At 40.8% G+C, this 22,423-nt stretch overlaps 1 protein-coding gene across 2 annotated transcripts in view; it reads left to right on the top strand.

Moving 5' to 3' along the window:
* The window catches only part of LOC118160227 (cohesin subunit SA-2-like), a 61,762-nt gene that overhangs the window by 3,620 nt on the left and 35,719 nt on the right, over positions 1-22,423 (top strand). For both annotated transcript variants that reach the window (XM_035314781.1, XM_035314778.1), the window contains exons 2-10: positions 1,447-1,531; positions 2,134-2,280; positions 3,705-3,801; positions 4,959-5,035; positions 9,733-9,804; positions 13,472-13,676; positions 14,782-14,927; positions 16,137-16,210; positions 16,626-16,749. In XM_035314781.1, coding sequence (XP_035170672.1) covers positions 1,447-1,531; positions 2,134-2,280; positions 3,705-3,801; positions 4,959-5,035; positions 9,733-9,804; positions 13,472-13,676; positions 14,782-14,927; positions 16,137-16,210; positions 16,626-16,749 — 1,027 coding nt within the window. The remainder of the gene's footprint in view (positions 1-1,446; positions 1,532-2,133; positions 2,281-3,704; positions 3,802-4,958; positions 5,036-9,732; positions 9,805-13,471; positions 13,677-14,781; positions 14,928-16,136; positions 16,211-16,625; positions 16,750-22,423) is intronic.

The raw sequence follows: 22,423 nt of genomic DNA, 5'->3' as shown, positions 1-22,423 counted from the left end.
CAGTTTTTCCCTCTTTCATCACACACAGAAGTCCAGACAACTGATGTAAGGGTTGGTTTAGCCTGACTTATTTTCTTGCCTTCGATCTGTCACCACTGTGGCACTTTTTGAACTTTTCTATGATGAGAAGTTCATTAAATTTAACTTTAATGGGATTTTTCTCTGTAGGGGAGTTAATCATTTGCATCATTTTATTTAGAAATTTGATACATTTTTATGGAATCTACACAGCAGCATGGGAATCTTTGGAAGCCTAATTCTATATCGCTTATGGTGTAGTAGTACTCCAATAAATTCAAAACCAGAGACGTGTTTAAATAAAAACTTCTTGCTAATGAAATAAGATCAGGACCTAGGCCCTGCAGCTGATAGTACGCAGCCTCAAGATCTGCTTTGCAGAGGCACTGTCTGACCGAAGCTGTCTCAGGAAGATGAATAGTGTTTATCTGGCATTGATAAACCCCTCTGGACTCGATCTGACTCTGCATCCATAGCACAGTTAATGCTCCACCTGGGTTAGTCAACACGAGATCGGAGAGTTGACTCTATCTGACAGGGTAATACACTGCTTTGGTCTCTGCAAAGTGCTTGCTCGTGTTTGTACGCTCTCCTGTTGCAGCACGATCAAGAAAAATAAAGTAACTGTACAGTGTTTCATGTTTACTTTCTTTTTGTGCCTTCTTATAGCACAAGTCAACTGGCTTCATGTCCTGGCCACCGTAGCTTTAGAGGAGGCCATAGCAGCCAGCCACCAGTACTGGACCTGCTGCACAAGTGGGATCTAGCTCATCTGCCCAAACATGAGCTTTGGCAAAGCATGTTGTTAGCATTGGGAATGCTGAAAATGGCATGATTTCATTGCAGATAAATGTATGGCTTCAGATCCCCCAAAAGGTGCATCTTTGTTCATAGCATTATTCCTCCATCATATTAGCAGTGAATATGAATATATACATGCAAATGAAAAGAATTTTATGCATCTTTTTCCTTCAGCATGCTTTATGGGACAAGTAAAACAGTTTCTTCCTCTCATTTTAAATTGTAGAGCTATCAAATGTTGTTTTCTTGTTTTCTGTAGAGGATCCAAAATGTGATATATACTTGTTATTGACTGATGGTGCAAAGCTCTTACAGGCTGCTTTAAGTCAACATCAGCTTTTTGTTTCGTCTACTTGCTTTCTGCTTCCTTGATGGTTTTGATAGTTTCATTAGTTTTCTAATTTTCTATGTATCAGATAAGAAAGGAAAGAAGGCCCTGAACTTCTGTTGTACTTTTAAAGTTTTTGGTTTGTTTATTTTAACAACAAAAAGGCGTAACTTCCAAACCATCCCATATTATTAGGAGCATTAAAATGCATATGCATACTCTTACTTTCTTCTGCTGTTTATACCACGTATGTGGTTCTTTGTTCTCACAGCTGTTTTAACATGGTTGTTATGCTTTAGAGAGAATGCTGTCTGTGATGAGACTGTGCCTGAGTCTGCGGTGCAGAACAGCAGAAGTGTGAGAAATGGCAACCTGAAAACAACAGTAAGTGTATATATATATGTTTTAATGGAATTTATTTTCTGTCTCCTTCAGTTGTTACAAAATGGAGTGTTTCTTGAAACAATACAGTGCATCTGAAACCTAGTTAGTGGCTGCAGCTTGATCCCCAAATTCTGTTGGCATCAGAGCCTCAGTACTGGCTTTTGAACAGTCCATTTCAGTGTATGCTCTTCTTTAGCTGTGCACTGTGTGCAGTTGATGGTACTTTGCAGGTTGTGTGCTTACCCTGTGAGTGAAGAGGTGTAGAAGAGCTTTTGTGTTTGCTGTTTGCTCTTCAGAAATTACAGCTGCCACTGAAAAACGCCTTCTGGGCAGTACGTAACTGTTCAGAAGCTTCTTTCCACTTATACCTTGCTATGTATATGACTTATTGAGGAAAAAATTTCAAACTGATAAATCCTTTCCTTTAAAGTCATATTTGATAAGGCTTTGTCAGCCTCAGTGAGGCTTAAAAGTTAGCAGCCTGGGGAAATCCTTACAGTGAGAGTAAAATAAACTTGTTATTAGGGAATAGTTCATTTGTCTGTGGATGCCTGTTAAGTATTGTCTTTCCTCATATTCTTTCTTTGCTTGACTTGTTTCAGAGAGAGAAACGGAAGGTCCGAGAACAGAGTGAAAACATAAGGAGAAATTCTTCCAGCAACAGAAGAGTGAGACGGCTGCGGAATGGAGCAGTGGTTGAGGCAGTTACATTGTTTGAAGTGGTTAGCATGGGCAAGCGGGCCATGCAGGTATTTCCAGCTCTGAATTCTGAGAGGAGTTGGTGGAGGGATGATGGATAAACAACAATCACTTCAGTTATTTGTACTCTGGAGCATTGAAATTGTGTTCTGTTTTTGGCATAGGTGTGAAGAAACGTGTTTGGAAAACTGCTATGAACATGGTTCTTGAAAAGAATGCGTCTTCATTAAATTAGTGAAAACGTAGCTGTAAGATATTTAAAAAGAGGAAGGAAAGGCATACCTAAAAGTCTTGCTAAAGCAATGTCTGAACATGTGAAAAGCCAATTATTTTAAAAAATATAGAAAGGGTTCATCAGTAGGAAATTGTTTGTTCAGGATTCTGAAAATCAGGCCACTCTTTTTTTTTTTTTTTTTTTTTCCTGGGAGCCTGCCTTTAGGCAGTTTTCTTTTAACCCTGTTCCAATGCATGATGGCATTTTGCATAATCTCTGTACATGTTTACTTAGCAACTTTCTTCAGTGTGAGGAAGTCCATAAGTGTATCTATATATTATGTTCATATATGTGCATGAAAGATTAAAACCTGGAGCTTCAAATATTTTTAATCCAGGGTTATACATATGCCTCCAGTATGTAGTGTCTGTAAGTAAACTGCATGTGTGCACACGTGAAAAACACATTCATATTTTGGAAGCGAGACCCTACATTTTCCGAGATCTGTGGCTGGGCTTTTGCTGTGTGACAGCTGTGTTAGCTTCAGTAGAGCTCCCTGAAGAGCCCAGCTTCTGCTGTGCAAAACATGATGAGAAGGGCTTGAAAAGGCAACAGCTTGAGTGCAGGCTGCTGCTGCTAGAATTCATCAGACCTGTGTGGCAGTACAGGTGAGCTGAAGGCTGGATGAGTTGTCCCAGCAGGCCTAGTGTCATGTACAGGCTGGAGGTTGGACTGCCCTGGAAATGAAATTTGAGGTTAGCTTTTAGGTTAGTTTAATATGTGAACTATTTCAGCCTTCTGCATAAGCCAGGTACTAGAGAAGAAAACAGAGAGACCATTGCTAATATTAATTATTAAACAATGCCAAAATTAAATGCATTCCTTCTTTCATTTTTTTAAAGTGCATCTATTACCTCAGCGGTGGCATGAAATCAGTAGAAGGACATTTTGTTTTTTGTGTATTAAATTTATTGATGCTGGGATTGTTTTCCTTGCTAACAGGGAGCAAAGCACCTGTGAATGGCAACATTGCCTAGAACAGAATTCGGGAATGAGCGGTTCAAGTCTTCATTTTGCCCCAGAAAGACTCTTTTATATGTTCTGTTAGAAATGGAATGTAATGGTATGGAGTTTATTCTCATTTTTATAATTTAATGTCGATGGAACACTGTAGTTAGTGTGTGCATTATGGGTGTCCTCAGTGAAGTGCAGCATGCTATGTTCAGCTCTTGGCTAATGAGTTTGCTTAATCTGTTCTAGTCTGTTGTAGATGACTGGGTTGAAGCTTATAAACAAGACAGGAATGTGGCACTTCTAGATCTGATCAGCTTCTTCATTCAGTGCTCAGGCTGTCAAGGTAATTCACCCTCTTAATATCCCTTTCTATTGCCTGTGGGGGGAGAGTAATCTGAAGTATGTTAGCTAGCTAAAAGCTGCAGGGTGGCAAATAAAAGATTTAAGAAGACTGTTCTGTTAGTTTGATACTTCTGAGTGTATTTCAGCAGCTAGAACATACCTTTTACACTTCAGATTTTTTTTCTAGGTCTTTGACTAATATGCCTTCTCCTCTGGAAAATGTTCTGGGGTCTTTGACTAACAGTGGCCTAAATTTTAGTAAATCTTTGAAGTCAGTGAGTGGACAGATTAAATAGAATTACAGAATATCCTGAGTTGGAAGGGACCCACAAGGGTCCAACTCCTGGCTCCACAGAGGACCACCCAAAAATCAGACCCTATGTCTGAGAGCATTGCCAAAACACTTCTTGAACTCCAGTAGGCTCGGTGTCATGACCACTGCCGTGGGGAGCCTGTCCCAGTGCCCGACCACCCTCTGGGTGCAGAACCTTTTCCTAACGCCCAGCCTGACCCTCCCCTGTCCCAGCTCCATGCCGTTCCCTCGGGTCCTGTCACTGTCCCCAGAGAGCAGAGCTCAGCGCCTGCCCCTCTGCTCCCCTTGCGAGGGAGCTGCAGGTCGCCATGAGGCCTTCCCTCAGCCTGCTCTGCTCTGGGCTGAGCAAACCACGGAACCTCAGCCGCTCCTCATACGTCTTCCCCTCCAGACCCTTCACCATCTTTGTAGCCCTCTTTTGGATGCTTTCTAGTAGTTCTGTGTGCTTATATTGTGCACCCAAACCTATACATAGTACTTGAGGTGAGGCTGTGCCAGCACAGAGCAAAGCAGGACATTCCCTTCCCTCAGCTTGCTAGCAGTGCCATGCATGATGCACCTCAGGATATCGTTGGCCTATTTGACTGCCAGGGCAAAGAGCCAAATAGCCATGCAAGAGGACAGTAGATTTATTTAATGTGTATTTCAGTTCTGGTTCATCAGCATTTTCTACTATAAATGTGTTTATATGTCTACCTATATATATGTTGCCTGTGTCAGTGTAAACAGAGATAGAACAGCTCAAGTACCCCTTTCTTGGTATTTCTAAATATAAAATAAAGTCCTTTTTGGGGTTGCCGTAATATGGTTCTCAATATTCTTCTTTTTAAAATTTACTTTTCTAGGCATGGTAACAGCAGAAATGTTTCAAAGTACGCACAAGAATGATGTCATGCAAAAAATGACAGAGACCTTCGATGAGGTAGGTGCAGCTTTGACTTTGTGTGACTTTTTAATATAAATAATAGGCTTTACCTTAATAGTCAACCTGGACAAAGTTCCTGCTGCTTAACAGGAGCTGTATCCCACTTCTTTTCTTTAGAAAAATAATTCTGGCACAGGAGAAATTCAGAGTTGTAATGACCTATTTTAGCAGCACTAGAATATTTTTTCGAAAGGTGACTTTTATTTTCGGAGTTAGGGCTGTCTTGCTTAGCCTTTCTGAATCTGGCTTCATCGTAGGAGTTCTGGTAGCGACTTTATAGAGGTACATATAACCTGATGTTGCAGCAGGTAAACAGTTCCTCTCGTATTCAGGTGATAAGTCATTTTAAATGCCATTGTAAATTACTGAAGGGCTTTTTTGAAGATAATTTTTATTTCGTATTTTTATTTAAATCTTTTCTTCCTGTTTTGCTGACAACGTTAATTTTTATAACTATATTGTCACATGAAAGAAGGAAAATGCAATTGTGATTTTAGATAATTCTCACAACAATATCGAATATCTCATTTCTCGAGGATTAAGAAAAAAGCACACCTTCACAACACTGTTTCCTTGTTTTTGGCTAATTATGCCAATATCAGATTTTCTGCAGCACTTTCACAGTTACTTCCGTGCTTTTTTTTTTTTTCCCTGAATTTGCCACCTCTGAATTGATTTGTCAAGCTAGAGCCATCAGCCTTGCTTTAATTGAGCATCTCTCATAGACCAGCTGCTTTAGAAATTCCCACAGAAGATGAATTTGCCAACATGGTTTTCCTTGTTTTAGAACTGTAGTAGCACTTGGGCTAATTTTTGACAGAAATGATCCAATATGTGTCTGGCCATATGAATTAGTAATCTGGCACTTCTTTCCTAACTAAATAAACCCTGAATAGCACTCCTGATAGTGAAGGTCCTTCACTTTCGAAGGTACACAGGTCTGATTATTGTTGCCATCACTGTGGATGTGTTGCTTCTCTGTAGCCTTTTCTCCTGTCCTGGTGGGTAAAAGGAAAGATTCTACACTTGCCTTAGAAGCATGCATAAAAACGATGTAGCTTTGCTTTTGAGGCAGTATTTTAACGTGCTACTCTAGTGAAGCATTTTACTCATGGAAAATACTAAATAGTAATCCCTGTGTTAGATGCTCTGTGTCTCTCTATTTTTGTTCTTTGTTTCTAAATCTGATGAGTTGTGAAATTCTCTTAATCTTCTTTTAAGTTGACTGATTGTAAAATAAACTCCAAAAACAATTTATACAGAATGAAGTATTTCTAAAGACAGTGTCCGACAGCTTGTTTGGTTTACTTTTGATATAACTATCAAATTAATATAGAAAATAATACGTCTGAAGCAACCATTTTTATGCTAATCACATATTAGGTGACTGAAATAATGCTTGAGGATTTAACTGATTTCTTTTAAAGCAGAACTATCATAAGAGCAAGAGGAAAGTAGAGTGTTACTTTAAAATTAGTTGTTTCCTCCTTGTGGTTGCATTTCTTTTCTCAAGCTGTTCTCTCTCATCTTTTTAATGGAAAAGTGATTTACGGAATAAGTTTGTTGAGAAGCAGTGCCATATAGGACTACTGAGATTTCAAACGTTTTTTGAAAACAAACAATAATAATGGTATAAGTAGTAACAGGAGTGGAGAGTATTACCAGCTAACTGCTTGATTACTTCTCTTTTGATTTGTATTGGTTGTTTCTAGCATTCAGAGGACAGGAAAATTAGACATTGCAATTAATTGCAACACTATATCTGTGTATCCATACTTCCTCCCAAAATTCTCACTAATGTTAGTGAAGCTGAACCTGGCAAGAAATGTGAAGGACAAGAAGAAAAGATTCTACAAGTATATCAACAGTAAAAGGAAGATGAAGGAAAACATGGCTGCACTGCTAAATGGAGCTGCAGCCCCAGTGACAAAGGACACAGAAGAGCCTGAAGTACTCGATGGCATCTTTGCCTCGGTCTTTACTGTTAAAATTGGCTTCAAGTAATACCAGGCCCCTGAAACCAGAGGGAAATTCTGGAGCAGAGAATCTCAGTGGAGGATCAGGTTAGGGAACCCTTAAACAGACTGACCATACATAAGGCCATGGGCCCTGATGGGATGCATTTGCAAGTGCTGAGGGAGCTGGCTGATGTTATTGCAAGGTCACTTTCAGTTAAGTCTGAAAGGTCACGGGGACTGAGAGGGAGTCACGAAGACTGGAAAAAAGCAGACATCATTCCTACCTTCAAGAAGGAGGATTGGGGAACTACAGGCGGGTCAGCTTCACTTCAGTTCCTGGGAAAGTGATGAAACAACTGATTCTGGACATCATTTCCAAACACATGAACGACAAGAAGATGATCAGGTCTAGTCAGCATGGATTTACAAAGGGGAAATGTGCTTAACTGACCTGATAGCCCTCTATAATGAAGTGACTAGCTTGGAGGGTGAGGAGAGTACAGAGAATGTTGTTTATCTTGACTTCCGTAAGACTTCTAACACTGTCTCCCGTAATATCCTCAGATAAGCTGCTGAAGTATGAGTTAGGTAAATGGATAGTGAGATGGATTGAAACCTGGCTGATTAACCAGGCCCACAGGGTTGTGATCAGTAGGACAAAATCCAGTTGGAGGCCAGTCACTGGTGGTGTATATTGATATTTGGGTCTATACTGTTAAACCTGGACAATGGGGCAGAGCGTACTTCTAGCAGGTTTGAAGGTGATGTGATGGACCAGATGATTGTGCTGCTGTCCAGAGGTGCATGAATGCGTGGAGAGAGAGCAGATCTGCAAAGAAGGACTTGGTGGTGCTGCTGGATAAAGAGCTTGACGTGGTGAGGCACTGGCACAGGTTGCCCAGAGAAGCTGTGGGTGCCCCATCCTTGGAGGTGTTTAAGACTAGGCTGGATGGGGCTTTGGGCAACCTGGTCTGGTGGGAGGTGTCCCTGCCCATGGCAGGGGGGTGGAACTGGATGGTCTTTAAGGTCCCTTCCAAGCGAGATCATTCTATGAGTATATGAAGAGGCTGGAGACCTGGGCAGGAGAACCTCACCGAGTTCTGTACCAGGAAATCCCATGCATATGGGGAGGAAAAAACTTATGCACCATTACATGCTGGGGTCCAGCAGTCTGGAAAGCAGCTCTGTAGTGTAGGATCTTTGTGTCCTTGTGAGCATCAAGATGAGCACAAGCCAGCAATATGTCATTGCAGCAAATAAGGCTAACAGCTTCCTGCAGTAGGCAGAGTATTGACAGCAAGTGGAGGGAAGTGATCCTTCCTCTCTGCTTATACTGGTGAGATACATCTGGAGTGCTGAGTCTGGGTCTGGGCTCTCCAGTATAAGAAAAGTACAGATTTACTGGATTGAGTCCAGTGAATGCCCACAAAGATGGTTAATGATTTTTTATTTTTTTTTTTATTTGTATGAGGAGAGGCTGAGAGGGGTGAGACTGTTCAATCTGGAAAGAATAAGGCTCAGAGGGATCTTATCCATGTGTCAAAGTGTCTGTTGGGATGAGGAAGAGGAATCTAGACTCTGGTGCCCAGTGAGACAGCAGGCACAAAAGGCAAGGCAAGATAAGACCTGGCAATGGGCTCAAACTGAAACATGTGAAACTTCATCTGAACGTTTTTACTGTGAGGGGGCTCTAACAGTGGAACAAGCTGACCAGAGAGGATGCAGGGTGTCCACCAGTGGAAATATTCAGAGCGTGACTGCACCTGGCACTGGGCATCCTGCTCTAGCTGACCCTGCTTGAGCAGGAGGGGTTGGATTAGATGATCTCAAATGGGCCCTTTGAAACTCAGTGCTTCTGTGATTCTCTGAGAGCTTGTACAGGCTTTGGATGGAGATGGCTTTAATATAGTCATTCAGAGGCATTTTTTCTTTGTGGGCTGCAGTGTTCCTCACTGGAGAGGCAGACCTGTCCTTAGGATCACTGATTTTTATTTTCCCTTCTCCATTCATTTTCTCCTTCTCCATTAATCCATTCTGTTTCTCTCTGCTGCTTTTCTTCCTTTATGCATTGTTTTATTTCTTGCAGCGGTTGTTTCTTTTGTAGGCTTCCTTTCCTTTCCCATTTCATTGCTGAAACATTTAGCAATGGAAGAGATAAGTTTTATTTGTAACTGTACAGCCAGATGGGGATAGAAATATGTGTTGTGCTTCACTGAGTCTAATAAAAATTGCAGATTTCCCGCCTTTTCTTTTGGAATAATTGCAGATTTGAGAAACATCTCTGACACTCATTCTGAAAATATTTCTCTATAATTTCAAAAGCTCAGAATGTTTTATTTTAGAGGCTAGCTTTTTAACAGTATGTAGTTAACTATGTGTTGGAAAGGGAGATACGTACTTAGACTTGCTGGAAAGGTATATGTCAGAATTAACTGTGAGGATTACATTTTGTATGTGTTTGTTTATAAGTTTTAAAAACAAGTCTACTTGTAGCAAGAAAACTTGAGTTTTATATAAAAATGCTTTTTTCTTCTATCATTGCTCATAACTGAAGAATAATGAGAAGGGATTACATTTTAAGGCACTGGATTGTTTGAACCATTTATAATACAAATTGTCCAAAGTTTTAATAGCCTTTTAAATATGATGCATATGATTGTGCTGTTTTTATCTGTTTCAATTAACTCTGCAATTCCATTGAAAAGCCTTTAATTTTTTTTTTCTCCTGCATTACAGGAATCTGGGTTGCAATACAAGAAATTCATGGCCTTTCCTTGGATCCTGACAGTTACTTGGCCAGTGGACATGGTACGGCTCTTTTGTAGTTCTTTCAGTTGTAGCATGGCTTTCTCTGTAGCTTTCTCCAGGGTAGGCAAATACATCAGAACTAGTCAGCTTAAACTGTGTGTTAGTGAACAGAGATAATTATACACTTCAGAAGTCTACTTCATGTGGTCTGTTTTAGACCTCTGGATTGGAATGAACCCATGCACACTTTGGAGTTGCCCGTTCCTCGCTATTGATTTTAAAGGGAGGTGAAGAGAACCTGCTAATTTGGATAAGATGAACCACTCTGTCCTGGTTTAGGTTGCAATGGAGTTAATTTTCTTCCTAATAGCTAGTATGCTGCTATGTTTTGGATTTAGGATGATAATAATGCTGATAACACACCGATGTGTAAGCAGAGCAGTGCTTACACAAAGTCAAGGACTTTTCAGCTTCTGGTGCTGCCCTGCCAGTGAGGAGGCTGGGGCGCACCAGGAGCTGGGAGTGGACATAGCCAGGACAGCTAACCCAAACTGCCCAAAGGGATATTCTTCCATGTCATGTGATGTCTTGTTCAGCAATAAAACTAGGGGAGTTGGCTGTGGGGGCTGCCATTTTTCAGAGACTGTCTGGGCATTGATCAGATGGTGCTGAGCAATTGCCTTGCGCATCACTTGTTTTGTTTATTTTTGTTGTTGTTGTTACTATGGGTTTTTTTCCTTCCTCCCTTTTTTTTCTTCTTATTAAACTGTTCTTATCTCTCAACCCATGAGTTCTTGTACTTTTCACTTTTCTCCCCCATCCTGCTGAGGGGTGGAGAGTAAGCAAATGTTTGTGTGGCATTTTGCTGTCTGCTGGGTTAAACCACAACACGCTCCTGTAGTGTTTTAAACAGCCTGGTGTATGTTAAGCTGCAACGGTACTCAAGAACATTCCCCAACCCTTCCAGCAGCCTCTATGCATGCACGCAAGAGTTTTTGGCAGACAGTTTCATTCAGAAGCTTGTTTCATAAATGATTATGTTTACAAGAGAATGTTTTTAATTGGAAGAACATTTTAGAAACAGCTTTTCTGTAATTCCTCTTGCCATACATTGCTTGCAGCATTGTGGAGATTTCATCTTGTCTCCTTGTTAGCAGTTCACTCTGGCTTTCCTCTCTTTCCATAGATGCCAAATTTCCTAATGTGCCTTGGGTTGCAGGCACCCCTGAGAACTGCCTGTGTTTGTTTTTCAAAAAAGCAGTGGGTGCAGTGCTCTGGAAACAAAGTTACAAGAGAAAAGCATAAAGTGCACTTCAGATGTGCCTGGGGTGGTGGTTCTGGGTGTGAAACTGCCTGCTGGAATACATCTCAGAAGGTGTTTGGCTGACTATGGAGCGACTAGCTGAGTAGTGGGTTTCCTTCAGCATGAAATTTTCCATAATGAGTGAAATTCTGGAATTCCCTGGCTCCATTCACAATTATCAGGATGCAAATCAATATTCAGAGCCATTCACCGGATCTGTGAGGTGCAAATGAAATAAATGTTCACGCTATCTGAGACTGGCATCTACAACGTCCTACCATTGTGTTCTTCACTCGAGGCTCACCATTTTGTGTGAGAAGTTGTGAGAACTGCCATCTGTCTGCTTTCTTCTTGGCATTATCAACTGTAGTGTGAACACTCCTGGGGCTTTATTATAACTCGCTCACTCACCCTAAGTGGGACTGGGGAGAGAATCGGAAATGTAAAAATGAAAAAAGTCGTCGGTTGGGATAAATAGAGTTTAATAAGTAAAGTGAAAGCTATACGAGCAAAGCAAAATAAGGAATTCTTTACTTCCCATTGGCAGGCACATGTTCAGTCATTTCCAGGAAAGCAGGGCTGCATCATGTGTAGTGGTTTCCTGGGAGATGAATGCCATCAAGCTGAGTGCTCCTGAACATTTCCCCCCTCCCCCTTCCAAGCCCCAATTTCTTCTCTGGAGCTTTTATTGTTGAGCATGATGTTTTATAGTACGGGACATCCCTTTGGTCCATTGGGGTCAGCTGTCCTGGCTGAATCCCCTCCCAGCTGCTTCAGCTGCTTGTGCACTCCTAGCCTCCTTAACCACCAATGCAGCATGAGAAGCGGAACCATCCTTGACTTTGTGTAAACACTGCTCAGCAATAACTAAAACATTGGTGTGTTATTACCACTGTTTGTATCTGTGGTGGTTTTACCCAGCTGGGTAGCTGAGCTCCATCACAACCACTCTCTCACTCCTCCTCCCCCCCCACCCCCCAAAAGAGAAAGGGGGAGAAAATATGACAAAAAAGGCTCAGGGGTTGAGATAAAGACACGGAGATCACTCAACAATTATCATAATGGGCAATGATTATTGTCATGGACAGACAGACTCAGTATAGGGAGATTAATTTATTACCTTACAGTGAGAAACTAGCATCGGGCTACAACCATCTTTTCCACATCTTCCCCCTTACTGGTGCAGGGGAATCAGGTCTGTGGTCAGTCCCTAATGCTTTGTCTCTGCCTCTCCTTTGTTTCCTGCTCCCACACGGCTCCATACCATGGGGTCCATCCCCCAGGAGCAAACTGCTCCAGCACGGGTCCCCCACGGGTGGGCGGCAGCTCCCCCCAGACCCCTGCTCCTGTGTGGGCTCCTCTCCACGGGCTGCAGCTCCGGCCTGGGACCTGCTCCTGCGGGGGCTCTCCATGGGCTGCAGCTTCCTCCAGGCCACATCCACCTGCTCCACCAGGGGCTCCTCCACCCACGGGCTGCAGCGTGGAGATCTGCTCCATGTGGGACCCATGGGCTGCAGGGGAACAGCCTGCTCCACCAGGGGCCTCTCCACAGCCCGCAGGGGAACTGCTGCTGCCTGCCTGGAGCACCTCCTGCCCTCCTGCTGCATTGACCTTGGGGACTGCAGGGCTGCTTCTCACTCCTCTCCCCCAGCTGATGTTGCCCAGCGGTTTTTCCCCCTTTCTTCAATCTGCTCTCCCAGAGGCCCAACAAGTGCTGCTGGCTCAGCTCTGGTCAGTAGCAGGACCCTTTTGGAGCTGGCTGGAGCTGGGTCTCATCTGCCATGGGGCATCTGCTGGGCTCTGCTCACAGAGGCCACTCCTGCAGCCTCTCTGCTACCTAAACCTTGTCCCATAATCCCAATGCGTCATCACAAATTCAAAGAAGCTGCTATGGAGAAAATTACCTCTACCCCAGCCAAAACCAATACAACCACCTCAGGGAACTGATCCAGTTGAAAAACAGTTTGGCAAAGTAACAATTCTCTTTCAATCATGTCGTTTTCCTCCTGAATTGTACCATGCAGTTGCAGGAACAGGAAGGACAGAGCAGTGGGGAGACACTGCTACCCGTGAGGAAGTAGAAGAGGCCAGCAGTGCTTTTGGTTTATGTCAGTGAAAGTCATTCATGGTACTGTGGCATCACACATCCTCTCCCATGTGTTCACAGATGCCTCACAACTTCTGCTTTAAGATGTGAGCTATCATTACAGTGTAGCTCTCATGAGGCTAGTTTGTATCTGTGCTTGCTTGTAATGTAGTTGCATGTCCCTACTTTGGAATAATAACCATGAGAAAAGTTACAAGGGAGCTGAGATGAAGCTGACTGTCAGCAAAATTATCTGGTGATCAGTGGGAGATGTGTATGTGGTGTGCACTAACAAAACTATTTAGTGTGTTTTCTCCTGTCTTTTTTTACTTGTGCAGGATGGTGAAGACTACCCACTGACCAGAACAGGATCCTATTGGAAGAAGTTCAGGGCCAATTTCTGTGAATTCATTGCATTGCTTGTCCAACAGTGCCAGTGCAGCATCCTGTATGATAGCTACCTGATGGATGCTATCATCTCACTGCTTACGGGCTTAGCGGACTCCATGATCAGAGCATTTAGACACACAAGCACTTTGGCAGGTAAAACAAGTCACAGAGTTGCTATAGACCATGGGTTTTTCTGACTTACGTGCAAAATAAAACTTTTCAAAATTGAAAAGGTCTCTACTGGAGCAATTGTTCTCTTCTTATGCATTGACAGTGCTTTCCTCCTAGTGTATATTAATGTAATATAAATAATTTGTTCCCATTTATATCTGAATGGAATTTGAATGTTTTCAGTCTGATCTAGATTGATTTTTCTTTCTAAAGAAGTGTTCTTTAATGTCTGATATGACTAACTTCAAAATTATGTTGTGATCTTTTTTTTTTGATCAGTAACTGATTTTTCAGTCAGATTTATATTTTGTTAGTTTCCCTCCCTCTAATAATTACTGCAATGAGGTAGCATTAAATGCATTGTGTAGTAAAGCTTCCTTTGGAGAGATGTTGTTCTTGTGGTATCTATGCTAAAAAGAATACTGCTTGTAACACATTTTTATTTGGTTCAGCATGGTGATATTAAAGCTACTTTTTATATTTTAAAGTCACTAAGTACCCTTTCTGCCATGCAAAGAACACACTAAACTATAATTTATTTTAAAGTACACTGTTTGCTTTGAAGCCTAAAAAAGCACTTGAAATCTGTGTAAATAGATGTCTATTTACATCTAAGAATCATCTAGTGATTCTTAGAGGAACACAAATTCTTGTCAATTTAAGTAAAATATTAAGGTTCCCAGCCTTTTTTGGGCTTCACTGTCTTTTATTTATTAATTTATTTTTTTCATTCTGAAACTTACCTATTCCACTGCTTTCAATTCTTTAGTAAACAAATCAAGATTACTTAATAGAAGAAGAGAGTTGTCCAGTAAATTACTTCTCGTGCTAGTCAGCAAATAAACTCTTGCCAAAATCTATAAATCACTAGTAGTAGCACTAAATTTTCCTTTCTGATCATCATCTGCCCTTAAAACAAACACTGTAGTTTAAAAGAAATTACTATAACCTAGTCATTTGTGTTGTGGGTAATAAATTGGATTTGGCTAGCCGTATACTTTTTGTGTTAATGTGGTAATGTGGTGAATATATTTATGCTACATATCTCTGATCTAAGCTAAATATGTTGGGTTTGTTTCCTTTTCAGCAATGAAACTTCTGACAGCAGTTGTAGGCGTACATCTGAACCTTGATGTCAACAAGCACAATGCTCAAAGATTATATGAGGTGGAGAAGAACAGTGGCAAGAGGACCAATTACAGACTTGACCAGCTAGAGAGAAAAAGGAAAGAGGTTAGGCAGGTGTCTTGTATGGGAGACGAGTGAAGATTTAAAAGGAGGGATTGCTGACAGCTTGCTTTTGGGTTACTGTAGTTCTTTGAGGTTTATCTAATGCAAGCTGCAGAGCATTTGTGTCCACCCAGATTAAGTGGTACAAAAATGACTAAGGTAATAACTGACCTATATACTGTTAGCTTGAGATGTCTGTCCTACTAATTGCTTCATTAGCCCTTGATCTCTACACACATACAGATCTGCACACACATGTAGTGGCATTAATAGCTCTGGTGTTGTGGGAGATTGGTTTATATGGCTATACAAATTAAAAGCCAAGATTTTAGGGTTTAAACTGAGTTTCAGTGAGAGAAATGAATGAAAAAGGACACAGGATAGCTGTCATCTCTATATAAGTAGTGCATTGTAAAAATGGTTATAACTTCGAGTATGACCTGTATCTTTGTTGCATTTGGTTTCTGTCATTTCTTCTCTGCTCAGCTAGACAGCTCCTTATCACCTCCCAGAGACAGGACTTTAGCTGTAAGATATAAATCTGTCTTTAGAACCATTTACCTCTGTTCTGAGGTTTGGATGCCCAAGGATATTTCTGTTACAGAAGCAGTCCCTTTTTCATAGGAAGTGTTTGGGTGAGACCTAAGTCTTTAGCATCATCAGAAATCTGATCTGACAGGAAAAACAAAGGAAATGTGTCTACTGGGGGGAAAAAGCAAACTTGTTACCCTTTCTGATTCTTTTGATGAGAGAATGTTTACATAGTGTCATGTTTCCAAATTTTCAAAACCAGATTTCCTTGGCATGGTTGAAATACATGCTTATTGTGGAAAAGGTGCGTTCTGAAAATTCCCTCGTCGGCCTTTCCTCCATCTTTCTTAAAGTGCATGAGAGGAGAATTTGGACCTATATGTGAAGATTGCTTAGCCATTGTGCTGTGTGTGGGTAGTGCAAGAGTCACCACATCAAAAATATTACGTGCTGTACCTTGTTTTCCAGGTTTTGTGGTTGGTACCTGATAATCTTTCATCAGTACATAGCTACAAAAAGGCCAATTGCCAGCGTAGATACAGACCGCTCATTTTGTGTTGGTACCATGTGTAAACAATAGTGATTTAGACCACAGTAGTCTTTTAAGTGTACTGATGCGAATTTATCGTGTGAAATGAATTGTGGGATCACTGTAAACATTCAGTTCTCTTTCTCTTTCAGTATGAGCAGAAGCTTCTGGAGATACAGAACATGATGAATGCTATTTTCAAAGGGACATTTCTAAGCCGTTATCGGTAAGAAATAAATAGAGCTGTGAGGTGTATCTGCATTCCCAAGAGACTGTTGCTCAGATGGTCTGGATAGTGGGATAGAGTTAAATGCCATGTTGTCAAGAAAAATGTAGCATTTAAATTATTTTAAGGAATTTGGGATTAGAAAAAGACCTCCCAAATTTGTATTTTAAGTTTTACCAGCAGTACATTTGTTATTGAGAAGATATCCAGAACTTCAAAATAATTATTGTATGAAACTTCTGTAGCTAAACGGGTTAACTGTTGACTGAAGATTTAGAACATTAATATATATAAATATTTGAAATATTTTGGATTGTGCATACTTCAGCAATTCCAGAAAAAATGTTGCAAATGATATAATTAATGTATATTAGGCATGTTAATGTATTAATATTACAATTTTATAATTTCACAGTGATGTGATCCCTGAGATCCGAGCTACTTGCATGGAAGAAATGGGCAGCTTGATTAACACATACCCAGATATATATTTAAATGATAGCTACTTAAAATACATTGGGTGGATGCTGTATGATAAGGTAACGTTTTTAGTTTTCTTACTTCTGTATGGGGGCAATAGATAGGAACTTAGGAACTCTTTTTTTTTTTTTTTTTTTAATTTGGAAAAATACTAAAGTTTAAGTTTCTAAGACTAGATATTAAAATTGTGATGGTTCAAGATAATCTTCTCTCATCCCTATTCCAGGTTTTATTTTTAAAGCCATCACGTCATTAAATAACAAATGTTTTTCTAGGTCTGTAGCAGTCTGAGTGTTCTTGTTCCATGCAGTTTTTTAATATGTTACTGAATTAGCAATTATACTAAGTTGTAACATGTCCTATATCCTTTGAGCACATGCAGTGTTACAGGTTGACTAAAACTGTGATTTTAGATTTGATGGCTACATTTAAAATTTTGTCTTATTTTATAAAGATGAACAGATAGAGTACCTATAGTAAAACAGTCTTCAGTCCTGTATTTCTCATTTGGAATACAGAGATTATTTTTGGAAAGTCTATTTCAGTCACTTCCCAAAGGTTTTTCTCCTTTTCCTTTTAATATATATTTTTTTCTTTCCAAGTAGATGCACATTATTGAAAAAAAAAAAAAAAAAAAAAGCTTTTTCTCATGATTCTAAAATAGATGACAATTTTTAGGGAGATAAGTGTATTTATCATGAATGGCAAACTACCGGAATTGGCACGCTGTATTTCTTGCAGGCCACCTTTTAAAGTGTATGTAGTATCTGTATAAATTCTGACACCTTCAGTTTTGTGTCAACTTCGGGTAATGTCCATGTTCTGTGAACAAAATTGTAGTTTACCACAAAGCCAGGAGGGGGAGCACAAAGCCTCTTATTTCCTTGCTTTCTGCCATTTCTGTAAAGGTAGGAACTGTTGTCTTTTCCTTTGCGAATTTTATCTGTTCAGAATATCTTTTTTAGTGTTTGTTCAGTTGGGAGAATTCTCAAACTGTGAGAATAAGAAGTAATTTTTGACGATGATGTGTCTTCATTCCCAGTGCTGTACAGTGAAAATTAACAGCTGGTGTCTTTGATTAATGCACATAGCTTCTCCAGTGTAATTTGTTGGAAACTAGAAATGGTTATTTGTCTAAAGCATAGTAGATGGAAGCAGTGGTGCAGATGCAAGCAGAGCGAGAAGTCTTTCATATTCCACATTTGGCTGAAGCCTGGTAGTATGCCACTAGTCGTGGTTGCAGTCCCGGCTGTGCTTTGTGATTTGCAGCCACTGTTAAATTGCCCAGTTCCGAAATGAGAGCAGGGCATTTCTGACGTTGACAGAAGTGCTTTTAAATACATCTGAATGTTACTTCCCTCTATTCCTCCTTAATAAGCATTTCCATTCCACCGTGATGATGGTGTGCAGCAAGAAGCTGACATCTCCCAGAGCCAATTTGCTTTTAGAATATAACATAGAGACGTTTGCCAAGTAATTTAGGCCCCAGAGTTAGAATACTTCAGTGGTTGTTAAACCATGGGGAGAAATCTGGCCAGGATCATCTACAGCATTGTAAACAAATATTAAGTTCAGTCATTTGGGAGACTTTAAAGAGGAAAACAGAAAAGCAGGTATAAAATTAATGTTTTATCAGCAAAGTCTTTTCTTTGAATATAATCATTCTTCCCCATGAGATACCATTTTGCCATTATATCCTGATTTGAAACATGATATTTTTACATGAAAGGCTATTTCCTAGGTGCAAGAGGGTTCTCCAAAGTCAGTGTATATAAATATCTCTCTTTGGCCCAGTAAGAGTTGTCGAACAGTGCTATAAACATACATTTTCAAGATACATTTTTGTTTGTCTAGTAGAACTAATGTAACTATATTTTATGAAGACCAAGCAACACTTGACAGTAAATGTGACAGCCCTATGCTACTGAGCAATGTTATACATAAGCCCAGTCACCTATCACTGCGTTTGTGAATCTGAGGCACTTAACTTGTGCTCAAAGGCACCCAAAGGGGTATATAGCTACCACATCTGCAGCCAGATCGAAGGAGAGTTCTGTGTAAAAAGTTCAGAGTTAAAGACAGAAAAATTGAGATGATGAAGAGTAAGGATAGGGAAAGTGGAAGGCAGAACCCGCAGAGAGGAATGCAAAGGCAATGAAAATGGAGATGTGCACAGATATACGTATGCACGTGTGTGTGTACACACATGCTTAAGACCTCCCAGCATGTTAGACTAGCTTTGTCTGGAACTTCAGGGCAAGTTGCTGAGGTTTTCTCCCTAGACTATAAAAAAAATACCCAAAGAAATCCTGTGGGGAAAAAAAAAAAATCTTTCTGTTAAAATGAACTTTTGTGTCCTGGCCATGTGATACTCCTGGCAAATTTCAGGAAATCGAAGAGGTTTTAAGGTTTACCTCCCATGCAACCTGGCTATAAAAACTGATCCCATTGTTCTGACAATTTCTGAAGTACTTCTTTCTTCAAGTGTTCATGCTAAAAGAGTGATTTTTCTTTCCAAAATCATCTTTCTGCATATATACTGACAATTTTTTGTGGGGACAGATTTTTTTTTTTTTTTTAACTACTTTGACAGGGCAGCTAAGCTGCATTGTCTTCACTCTCCACATCTACTTCTGGAATACTCCTGTTTTTCACGATTAATTATTTGGAGGGTATTGAGGAGGAACAGTGACTCAAGCCTACCTCGGCTTGAGTACCAGCCTGTACTTACAAGGCATACTGAATGGCTCTGTCTCTTTGATTGCAGCAACCCTGAAATCTCATAATTGAATGTGTCTAAGCAGTGCTGGAGCCCATGCAGATCTCCTTGATGTCACTAGAGCTGCTCACCATCTTAATGATTTTTCCTGCCAGTCTGTTTGCAGGTCAGGGTCAGAGTACACTATGATACAGCTGAGGGACAGTGTATGTTCCGAGTATCCTGAATGAAGATGTGCTTGTATAATTCCCCTTCACTCTGTCACGGCTTTGAAAGACTAAACAGGCAGGTATTTTGTCAAGATTAGAATGATAGTTTTGGAGAAGGGAATAGGTGGCTAGTTGCTTTTTGTACTTGCCTACATTACTGCCCAAAGGAGCTGAAGGTAAGTGGTGAGATAGTTTTAGAAGGATGTGAAATAGATTTGAATGATCAAGAAGCTGTGAGGAGTGATGAATCTTGAAAAGGAAAGGTAGCTGAGAAGGAGAAAATGTAGCAAAAACGTAGGAATACAGCAGAAATCGCCATAGCGGAAGTACTTATGCATTCATAGTTCTTAGACAATTTTCTCAAACATATACATACAGGGTTATGGTTGAGAGCTTTTGATTGGAAAGTGAATACCTTAGAAGAAAGCAGGTGGTTTAAGTTTAATGTATTATTAAACCATATTTCTGCAAACCTACACTCAAATGCCACCTGACTGACAAGTGCAAGTGACTGATCACTAGCTGTGCTCGAAGAGCTATATGACCGTCCAACAAACCATCACAAACATTTTAAAAATATATATTTATTTATCCCAACCACAAATAAAGCCAATATTCCCCATAAGGAAAACCGCATGGTAAAATACTGAGGGCAGCTGAAGCCAGAATTGCAGTGTGCTGGCTGAGCTGAGTTTGTGTAAGTGTGCAAAGCTCCTGCCTGTGGCAATCCTGGCAGCAGGCAGTGATGGGTTACAACCTGAGACTTTGTGAGCAAGTTGTATGTTGTGGAGTCCTTGTGGCTGTAGGAAGCATCAAGTGGGGGCAAGAGTCTCTTTCTCAGAGAATGCCTTTCATTCTAAAGGTGAACACAGTTCAGAATATGTACTGCTGGTGAGTTATGGGCAGGTTAGAGAGCAGTGTTTGTCATCTCCTATTGATTTTATACTTTATTTTTCTAGCCAAAACCTGCCTTATGTAAAATTATTGGTCAGATTCTGCTATTGGATATCATCCTTTGCTTTCCATCCTAAGCAGGTGAACAGGAACTTGTAGCAATACATAGCCTATGTGTAGGTGGTCTCCTTTCTCAGGTTTCCTTGAATTTCCCTACTGCTATTGTTAGCAGGAAAAAATAAGGAATAAATATGAAGAGACTGATTCAAGGTCTGCAGTGTCTGCTGATATCCCTAGCATTCTAAGTTTGTGGAACACTGTGATTTTTTTTTATGTTAGATCCTCAGAATAAATTTCTTAATGATATCCAAAGCTTTTGTCATTTGAAAGGTTTAGCAATAGGCATGAGATGAATTAAAAATTGGATCAGGGAAAAGTCCTCTTCTGTGGGACATTTGTGAAGCAGCAGTACTAACAGCAGGAAGTAACAGGGATAACTATTTTGCCTAAATTCACCAACTAGGCCAAACTCAAAACGTTTCTCTTTTTAGAACACTTAAAATACAGCATTCTAGAGTAAAACAGAAACAGGGAGAAGGCATAATATTTGTATGTATGACACACTAGAGGGAAGGGATGGCATCCAGAGGGACCTGGACAGGCTCAAGAGGTGGGCCTGTGTGAACCTTGTGGAGTTCAGTAAGGCCAAATGTAAGGTCCTGCACCTGGGTCAGGGCAATGCCAAAATGAATACAGGCTGGGTGGTGAGCGGATTGAGAGCAGCACTAAGGAGAAACACTTGGGAGTACTGGTGGATAAAAAACTCAGTATAAGCTGGCAATATACACTACACAGAAAAACCTGGCCAGCGGGACGAGGGAGGCGATTCTCCCCCTCTACTTCTGTGCTGCGTTCAGCTCTGGGGCCCCCAGCACAGAAAGACATGGATATATTAAAACAAGTCCAAGGAGCGCCACAAAAGATGATCAGAGGGCTGGAGCACCTCTCCTATGAAGACAGCCCGAGGGAGTTGGGGTTGTTCAGCCTGGAGAAGAAAAGGCTCCGGGGAGACATTACAGCAGCCTTCCAGTACCTAAAGGGGACCTACAGGAAAGCTGGAGAGGGACTCTTGGTCAGGGCATATAATGATAGGACAAGATGTAATGGCTTTAAACTAAAAGTGGGTAGGTTTTTATTAGAAGAAATTCTGTACTCAGGGTGGTGAGGCCCTGGCACAGGCTGCCCAGAGAAGCTGTGGATGCCCCATCCCTGGAGGTGTTCAAGGCCAGGCTGGACGGGGCTTTGGGCAGCCTGGTCTGCTGGGAGGTGTCCCTGCCCATGGCAGGGGGCTGGAACTGGAAAATCTTTAAAGTGCCTTCCAACCCAAACCATGCTGTGATTTTATGAGAATCCACAATGATAAGCTGGTGCAATTCTAAGGTGCACATCTTCCTCAGGGAGGTTTTTTTGGACTGGAATTTCGTGGTATCCTTGTTGGAGTTTAACTGCTGTCTGAGTTGAACTGTTGAAAGGAAGCAATGTCTGGTATACGTAAGAGTGATGATTGTATTAAGTAGGTCATCCATACTCTTGTCTTTGTATATCTTTAACAGGTGAATAGCACAATTCTTGTGTCTTTTGCATTATGTTGCTTATAATAGCTGTAGTATCTGTGAGAGTTACTTTGAATCTTAGGGAGGCTACAACCTTTGATGTCACCTTTAAGTTTGGCTCATTGCAGGCTTTCTCAGAGGGAGGGAGGGAAAAAAGAGGGAGAGATGCATGCAAACAAAACAGTACTGTTATCACTTATAAAGAAAATGAGGCGGTATTTGGGTTATCTGCTGTAGGTACCCACAAAGAACTCTTATGTGCATAATATAAATGCCAGCAGTAAATAAATAGAGATAA

This window comes from Oxyura jamaicensis, chromosome 1 (genome assembly GCF_011077185.1).
Source record: "Oxyura jamaicensis isolate SHBP4307 breed ruddy duck chromosome 1, BPBGC_Ojam_1.0, whole genome shotgun sequence".
NCBI lineage: Eukaryota > Metazoa > Chordata > Aves > Anseriformes > Anatidae > Oxyura > Oxyura jamaicensis.
This window is presented reverse-complemented; position numbering and strand designations above follow the sequence as displayed.